Consider the following 9,133-nt stretch of genomic DNA (forward strand, 5'->3'; position numbering starts at 1 on the left):
CTAAAATTCAACCTTGCAAAAAAAAAAACCTCAAAGCCATTTTTAATGTTAGCAATTGTTAAATATTATATTGAGCTGTGCATTGAAAAAGCTCGAGTACCAATGATGTGGAATTGCAGCGAGTATTATACTGACACATAATTTATTTTGGTGTTTCCTCAAAACAAAACCTAATTTTCAGCTTGGTCGGATGGCTGGAAAGTGCATGTGCTTACTTGTTGGCTCAATTTATGTCAGCTGTTTGTTTGTAAAGCTCTGACTCACTCTTTCTTTCTACCGTGCTGCAGCAGCCACTCTTCTCCTTTATTAATTCAACTGTTCAAATAATGGTTTAACCTTTCACCGTGGTGTTGAGACCTTTATTGTGTTTGAGCCAGCCGTTACAATGCTGGCACAGGGACAGCCACAGCAGGTTTCGAGGAAAAGAAAATGCCAGATAAATGCCAGACAAACAGAAAAAAAGGAAACATGGCCAGATTTGTATTTGTTGTACAATCTTTTAGTTACCTTCATGTAAAGTTTAACCAAACCTGCTCCAGTTTCAAGTACATTAACTGGGTGTACAATTTTCAATCCAGAGACCAAAAATTCAATATTGTTCATCTAATTCTAACCTTTAAAGAAAAAAATCTGCAGCTAGCTGCAAATCTTGGCAAACCCATCCTAGCTTTAAAATGGACCTATATGTAGTTCAGGCTATAGTAGCTGCATTACATAATGTGTATTGCAGAGTACTGGGTACATTTGCTTAATGGTTAATACAGTTTTTAGAATTTATGGCTTTATTGACTGTCCAGGCAGTGTGGTTCTCATAAAAAATAAAAAGAATAAAAAAACATTTTTGCTAGATCAAGACAACTTTTATTCAGTGTCAATTAGGTACAGCATTTGCATGCATCACTGTAAACAAGATAATTTGGACATGTCTGGATGTAGACATGTCCATGGACACACTGATAAAAGGTGTGGGGATCCTCATCATTTACATACAGGCCATCTGGCTTTTCAGCGCAGAATCCACTTCCAGAAACAGGACTTGAGGTTGTTTTGGCAGTAGTAGCAGTAGTGGTAGTAGTAGCCGTAGTAGTGGTAGTAGCTGTTGGGCCAGGAGGGATCGTAGAGACGAGTGGTGGATGTGTGGTTACCGGTGGAGGTGGTGGAGAATCTAGTAAATACAGTAAGTACATATATATATATATATATATATATATATATATATATATATATATATATATATATATATTATATATATATATAGTTTAGGAAATTTTGGAGAAAAAAACCTTTTCTTAACTAGAGATGATGACACTGATGAATATTAAAATGTCCATGTTTATACTTTATACTTTTTTCAGTTTACCTGAATTCAAAAGAGTGCGCAGATAACTAATGAGAGGATAATGTCCCTGTCCACAGAACTGTCCAGCAAAGTCATCGAGATCCAGAGACCAGACAAATGCTCCTCCAAATCTGTTGTCTTTCACATACTGTGCCTGTGAAATATAAACTGTGAGTTGCAATTTAAAACTACCACATTTCCACCAGTGCACAATCCAAAAGTAACCAAATGTAACCAAACTTTACCTGATGTCTGTACTACTTTAAGAGCAGTAAGATATAGCTGCCAGTTAATAAGAACATTAGGATTTGTTTTGTATTATCACCTTAAACATAAATTGGCATTGGTACCTTGATTTCAAAGCTCTGCCTGTTATCAAAGCCAACCCACTCATTGCCCTTAATGGCATAGGGCACCTTTTGCTCATCAATCCACTTTATGCTGCCTGTTTGGATGAATGTGCAAATCTGTAGAGAAGAAAATAATACTTCAACACCCTTCACACAGTTTGCGATTTATGGAAAACATTGTGGTGTAATAAATCTGAACATAAGCTGCTTTATATTAGCTGACCTCGTAGTAAGACCAAAACCCAGCTTCACGGGTGTAAGGCCCAGCGCTCGCTGGTCCTGTGGCTGCAGCTCCAAGACCATTAGCAGCTGTTGATGTGGTGAATGTGCGTCCATATGTGGGGAAACCGACTAAGAGCTTTTCCATAGGAGCTCCCTGGTCCCTCCAATATTTCATAGAAAAATCCTTTGAGAGAAAAAAATAGTATATTATATAATATTATTATAATGATATTTTATAGTGATATTTTATATATATATATATATATATATATATATATATATATATATATATATATATATATATATATATATATGAATATATATATATATATATATATGAATATATATATATATATATATATATATATATATATATATATATATATATATATATATGAATGAATGTTGATGAAAGTTTCACTCACCACATTGTAATATATGTTATCACCCTGATCGACGGAGCTGCGGTACAGAGGGCTGTTATGACCAGTGAATGGGTCCCAAGCTCCGTGGTAGTCATAGGTCATGACATTTATAAAGTCTAGAAACCTGTAAAACATCACCATTAAATACAATGTAACAAAATAATATCAATAATAATAATAAGTTAAATAAGTTAAGAACTTGAACATATTTAAAGTAAAAATCCTTAAAAATGCCCATGTATTCAAACTGTAACTTTAATACTTTTTATCAGCATGTATCATTCAAGAAAAATCATTCAGTGTATTCACATTATGTAACTATCTCTCTACATCATTTTTTCATGTTATTACTGTGGTTTGCTGTCTAAGCCTTTCACATTAAGCAATGTGTGTATAGTAAATAAAACCACAGGTAGCTCTTCTGATCAAATATTTGCTGTCCCTGTAAATCTGGGACCGTCAGTGTTTTAGTATGAATTAACACTTGCATTTATTTAAGTAATCTCCAGTGCTGCAAAATGAAAAGTGGGATGAAATCTTTAGGATTGGAACTTTAGTGACTTCCTATCAAATAAACTCACTTTGACACATCGGCAATCTCGTAGCCGTTGTCAATGTTCCCCTTCCCACCGGCCACTGCAGCTGTGAGCAAGAGCCGTGGTTGTTTGGTCTCAGTAGCTTCTTTTTCAAAGGCAGCAAGTAATTCCTAGACGCAAGAATACAGTAGACAAGGATGATATTGTGCATTCATTTTAATAAGAAAGCATATTTTATATGTAAAATACATATAAAAGGAACGATAACATACTAAAATATAATGTGCATAGTATTAACAAGTATACATTGATTTCCAGACTAACCTGTAAGAGCACTGTGTATCTCTTCTTGTCCTCTGGTGGGCTTCCCCGTGCTCCAGGATACTCCCAGTCCAGGTCAAGTCCATCAAAGCCGTGCAGCCTCAAGAATCTGATGCAAGACTGGATGAATGTCTGGCGACTGGCAGGAGTTGAAGCCATGATGGTAAACCTATTGAGATGGAAAGTTTATAGATATATTGAGGTGATGATGAATTTGTTGTTGTTATGTAAAATAATGTAATTCTACAGCTTTGTGATGCTGTTGTCATGTAGACTAACTGTGCAGTGCCAAAGTTCCAGCCACCAACAGCCAACAGAGTCTTCAGCTGGGGGTTTCTGTGATGGAGATGTAGAAAAACAGGTAGATTTATAATTAAGCCATGTGACTTGACAAGAATGCTACATTTTGCAAGTCCTCATTCCTCATGTCATGTAAAATCATCCAACTCTTTTTATTTGTTTACCAATTTTTTTATTCATTTAACATAACTCCTATGAAAATTTTGCATTAGAAATCAGAATCAGAATCAGAATCAGAATACTTTATTGATCCCTGGGGGAAATTATTTTTTGTTACAGTGCTCCATTTTAAACCAACATTAAGACAAGACAGACAATACACTAACTAAGAATAGTACAATATATACATATATATACATACATACATACATAAGTCACTTATAAATAAATATTTGGAAAAGAAACATGTGTAGTTGTAGCAGCAAACAGTGTGTTAAGTGGATGCGTTGTACAGGGAGATGGCCACAGGCAGGAATGATTTCCTGTGTCGTTCAGTGGTGCTTTTCGGTAATCTCAGTCTCTCACTGAACGAGCTCCTGTGACTGACCAACATGTCATGGAGTGGGTGGGAGGTGTTATCCAACATTGTCTTTATCTTGGACAGCATCCGCCTCTCCGACACCACCTTGAGGGAGTCCAGCTCCATCCCCACAACATTGCTGGCCTTACGGATCAGTTTATTAAGTCTGTTGGCATCTGCGACCCTCAGCCTGCTCCCCCAGCATGCAACAGCATAGAGGATCGCACTGGCCACAACAGACTCATAGAAAATCCTCAGCATTTTCTGGCAGATGTTGAAGGACCTCAGTCGCCTCAAAAAATAGAGACGACTCTGGCCCTTCCTGTAAAGTGCTGTGGTGTTTTTAGCCCAGTCCAGTTTATTGTCAATGTGTACTCCAAGGTATTTATAGTCCTCCACAATGTCAACACTGACCCCCTGGATTGAAACAGGGGTCAAGTGTTTCCTGGTCTTCCTGAAGTCCACGATCAGTTCCTTGGTCTTTGCCACGTTGAGCTGCAGATGATTCTGCTCACACCACGTGACAAAGGAGTCGACCACAGCCCGGTACTCTGTCTCATCATCCCTGCTGATGCATCCAACCACCGCAGAGTCATCAGAAAACTTCTGAAGATGGCAGGTCTCTGTGCAGTGGCTGAAGTCTGTGGTGTAGAGGGTGAAGAGGAAGGGGGAGAGGACAGTCCCCTGTGGTGCCCCTGTGTTGCTAATCACCTTGTCAGACACACACTGTGGGAGACGTACATATTGTGGTCTTCCTGTCAGGTAATCAACAATCCAGGACACCAGAGAAGCATCCACCTGCATCGCTGCTAACTTATCACCCAGGAGGGTCGGCCTGATGGTGTTGAAAGCACTGGAAAAGTCAAAAAACATGACCCTCACAGTGCTCGCCGGCTGGTCCAGATGGGTGTAGACACGATTGAGCAGGTAGATGATGGCGTCCTCTGTTCCGAGACGAGGCTGATAAGCGAACTGAAGGGGATCCAGATGTGGTCTTACTATGGGTCGCAGCTGGTCCAGGATGAGCCTTTCCAGGGTCTTCATGATGTGGGAGGTCAGTGCCACGGGCCTGTAATCCTGGGGGCCACTGGGACGAGGCGTCTTTGGTACAGGGACGAGGCATGATGTCTTCCACATCACCGGGACCCTCTGCAGACTCAGACTCAGCATAAACAGTTTATGAAAGACTCCACACAGCTGGGGGGCACAGGCCTTGAGGACAAGGGGACTCACTCCGTCTGGTCCAGCAGACTTGCCTGAGTGAAGTCTCCTCATTTGCATCTCAACCTGGTATTGAGTGAAGGTGATGGGTGGGGGAGGGGTGTCAGGAATCTCACAGGAGGCAACATGTGAAGAGAGAGGCTGGCACAGTGGTGTGGCTCTGGATTCCAGGCTGACTGCAGGTGAGGTTGTGGGGGTGGGAGCAGACACTGTGGTGTCGAATCTATTGAAAAACAGATTCAACTCGTCGGCTCTATTCTCACCTCCCTCAGCTCCCCTGCTGTTGGTTGGCCTGAATCCAGTGATGGTCTTCATGCCCCTCCACACCTCTCTCATGCTGTTCTGCTGGAGTTTCCACTCCAGCTTCCTCCTGTAATTGTCCTTAGCCTCTCTGATCTTGTCCTTTAGTAACACCTGGACCTTCCTCACCTCCTCTTTGTTGCCCCCTCTGAAAGCCCTCTTCTTGTTGTTGAGGAGGGCTTTGATGTCCTTAGTCACCCACGGCTTGTTATTTGGGTAACAATGAACAGTCTGAGCTGGAACAATGGAGTCGGTGCAGAAAGTTATGTAGTCTGTGATACACTCAGTAAGCCCATTGATGTCCTCGGCGTGAGGCTCACAGAGTGTTTCCCAGTCGGTCACCTCGAAACAGCCCTGTAGTTCCGCTATTGCCTCCTCTGACCACCTCCTAACAGTCCTGGTGGTCACAGGTTCCCTCCTCACAATTGGCACATAGCGGGGGGTGAGGTGAATCAGGTTATGATCTGACCTACCAAGTGGGGGGAGGGAGGAGGAGCTGTATGCATCCTTGACGTTAGCATACGGTAAGTCTAAAGTTTTCTCTCCCCTGGTGGGACAGTCCACATATTGTTTGAATGTTGGTAGTGTATTGTCCAGTGATACATGGTTGAAGTCACCCGAGATCACAATAAAGGCACTCGGGTGCTGAGTCTGTAGCCGAGCTATGGCAGAGTGGATAGAAACCCTTTACTTCAAAAATTGTGTAAGGAGTGATGATCAGTGATAGTCCTTTAATAATTCTTTGTGGTTCGAGGTGGCAGAAGTTGTCTTTAACCTGGGTTGTTTTTGGTCAGCAGGGAATGACTCTTCTGTTTGTATAAACAGGTTGAATTTTGTATAGGTCTGAAAAAAACCACAGTACTGCTAACTGGATTTTGTATCTCAGTACTGAGTCAATTTGAACCCCTTAAAACAGGTTATGTGAGGATACAGTGTCCTATTTTGTTTTAGTCAGATTCACTCCTTTCTTGTTATGTCTCATTTAATAAAAGCAAAATGCTGACTACCAAAAGCTCAACTTGAGTTTGTTTCCACAAATCATTCACATGTGACATGTCTTTTATATATGAACACAGTTTAAAATGTATCTAATTTGATGCAAAACGAATGAAGCACAAGAATGCTACATTTGAGAAATGGTGTGTGTTTCATAAAAAAAGCTTCTTATCCTGGTATAAATACAAATATATAACAGAAACTAATATAAGTTTCTATAAGAACACTTAATACGTATAAAGATTTTTAGGATATCAGAATCATGATAAGAATGCAATAAAAACAGTGGCACACTCGTAGAACATTATCAGAATCAGAATCAGAAAGACTTTATTTATCCCCAAGGGGCAATTTTACATAATAATTTTACATAATATTTACATAATATTCATCAGTGTCATCATCTCTAGTTAAGAAAAGGTTTTTTTCTCCAAAATTTCCTAAACTTATATATATATATATATATATATATATATATATATATATATATATATATATATATATATATATATATATATATATATATATATATATATATATAAATGATAGGTTCTGTGTTCATTTAAAGACCACTGTCTTGTTAAATCTGTTTTATTTTGAGATTTTTGCATGTAACTCTTTCCTCTTTCCTCTTTATTTTGGCTGCACTAGTAAAATTAAAACAAATCTGTCAATAATTAAGTGCTTAGGGTTAAAAATTATTTGAATACCACTTCACCGTTCATGCCAGAACAGCTGCTGAACCTTGCACACTTTTGTTATTAATGATTGAGAACAAAGCCACGGTTAAAGTAATATTTCAACCACGCACCTGTTCTTGAGGGCATTGAAGGATCTGTAAAGAACATCATCATTCCACTCGTACATTGTTATCTCATTTGAGGGGCTGATTACAGAGAAGGCGTAGATCAGGTGTGTGCACAGGTTGGGGTCTACATTTTCAGGAATGTATCTCCCAGCACCCGGTCTGTATTGGGACCAGTTGGTGAAGTAGCATGCCAGTTTGGTTGAAGACACTTTTGCAAAGAGGAGAATTTTTTTTTCTCATTTTAAGTCATGTAATTCAGAAACACGTGTCAGTAATACATATAGATGATCAATACATACCAACTTGAAGACAAATCAAAAGGGACAAACCTGGAAAAACAAATAAATTAGTTATTATTTTGCAGAATTTTACACTTTTGAATCAATTAGTAACTGAAATAATGATGATTTATTTACCAGCCAAGATTGTTACTTGAGCCATGTTGAATCAGTTGATCCTTTTTCTATCTGCAACATGTGATCTGTGTTAGGTATTTTAGTACCATGGTAGCATTTACTGGATATTGTTTTATAGTGACATTATACAGGAAAACTCTGTCATTCAATAAGGCCCCTTTGTTTTAGTTATTTTTCTCTTTGACCCAAGAATTGATGTGTGAGAATCACAGGCTGGTACAAGGTTGAAATACCACAGAGATCACTCCCTCAGCTACATTAGTTTCTTAATCTTTTAGACGCCTGTTGAAGGCCAAATGGTTTGTTTCAGATTTCACTAATGAAAGAACTCTTTGTTTTGTGCCTTGAAAATATGTCGCTGAGATAATCACAATTGTAGCTGAACTGATACACTACACAAAGGATGCTTCTTCACCCAAGGGCAGGAAGACGCTGCCTTATCTTGGTCTGTACTGGTTTAAACTGATAATCTGCTGTCTCATGGATTTTACCCTCTATATAAACTGTTGTACTTGTGAATAAAGTTGAGTCACTTTGGGAAGACAATCTAAAGCAGTCTCTGTTTTCTTGTTCTCCCAAGCTGCTCCCGAGCTCGTACTAACACGCTGAATGGCATGCTTGAATATTATTTGAGAATATATTTGACTGTGTTACAGACTAAGGGACATTCTCTGCTGATAGGTGAAGGTACATTCTCTGCTGATAGACGTCCACGCCTCGAAGGAAGTCGATCCACGGATTAGGCCTTGGAAACCGTTTCCTTCAATCTGCAACACCAACAAATAGTTTTTTACGATAATTATTCAAAATTTCATGAATCACTGTAAGACTGATTTTGACAGAATCAAACTAACTCTGCGTTCTACAGCTAATTCTTCTGTGAACTGCTGCTACGTATATTAAAGTCACGAAAACCTTCTTGCGCTGATGATGAACTTTTCACAGGTAGTTTGACACAAATATTCTAGGGAGTCCTTTTTATAGTTCCGATAGGACAGGGACAAAGGCTGTGTGCCAACAAAATGTAATAAATGCATCAGTCATAAGATGACTGCTTATAGCTTTTATTACCTGATAAATCTGACTCCAAATTTCTTCAACCTGCTACAGTGAAATCACCTCAGATCATTTCCTGCTGATAAGAGGACCTGATAACATTGTGAGCCGATGCATCGTATTTTACAGAACATCATGATCATACTGGTTTCCATAGAAATGTCTTGATAAACAGCTAACAACAAACTTCAAAGTGGTCTTTCGTTTAGTTACACACTGTTGCTTCGTGTTATGCCTCAAATAAATTAGCGCTGCAGCTTTGTATCACTTTTGTAAACAATGAGATTATTAATGATGAGATTATTTTATGAAGTAATTGATCA

At 39.0% G+C, this 9,133-nt stretch overlaps 1 protein-coding gene and 1 long non-coding RNA gene across 4 annotated transcripts; one reads left to right on the forward strand and one right to left on the reverse strand.

The window, feature by feature from the left end:
• Positions 1 to 838: 838 nt before the first annotated feature.
• LOC146684617 (acidic mammalian chitinase-like) lies at positions 839 to 8,602 on the reverse strand. Its single transcript, XM_085443543.1, has 11 exons — positions 7,755 to 8,602; positions 7,638 to 7,667; positions 7,342 to 7,546; positions 3,473 to 3,529; positions 3,197 to 3,362; positions 2,918 to 3,042; positions 2,337 to 2,460; positions 1,913 to 2,095; positions 1,690 to 1,806; positions 1,361 to 1,493; positions 839 to 1,165 (listed from the first exon to the last, which is right to left on the reverse strand). Exons 1-11 carry the CDS (start codon positions 7,777 to 7,779, stop codon positions 876 to 878), a joined length of 1,455 nt encoding a protein of 484 aa, XP_085299669.1. The 5' UTR covers positions 7,780 to 8,602; the 3' UTR covers positions 839 to 875.
• Positions 1,114 to 3,702, forward strand: LOC146684618 (uncharacterized). 3 transcript variants are annotated; one of them, XR_014917123.1, is made up of 4 exons: positions 1,114 to 1,177; positions 1,417 to 1,509; positions 3,191 to 3,356; positions 3,467 to 3,702. It is a non-coding gene; the product is annotated as an uncharacterized LOC146684618 (long non-coding RNA). The 3 variants fall into 3 exon arrangements; XR_014917122.1 differs by having other exon boundaries at positions 3,191 to 3,702; XR_014917124.1 differs by having other exon boundaries at positions 3,253 to 3,702.
• Positions 8,603 to 9,133: the final 531 nt, after the last annotated feature.

The sequence above is a fragment of the Copadichromis virginalis genome, linkage group LG20 (genome assembly GCF_057382275.1).
Source record: "Copadichromis virginalis isolate Kocher_CV1m ecotype Utaka linkage group LG20, C_Virginalis_male_GT1.1, whole genome shotgun sequence".
NCBI lineage: Eukaryota > Metazoa > Chordata > Actinopteri > Cichliformes > Cichlidae > Copadichromis > Copadichromis virginalis.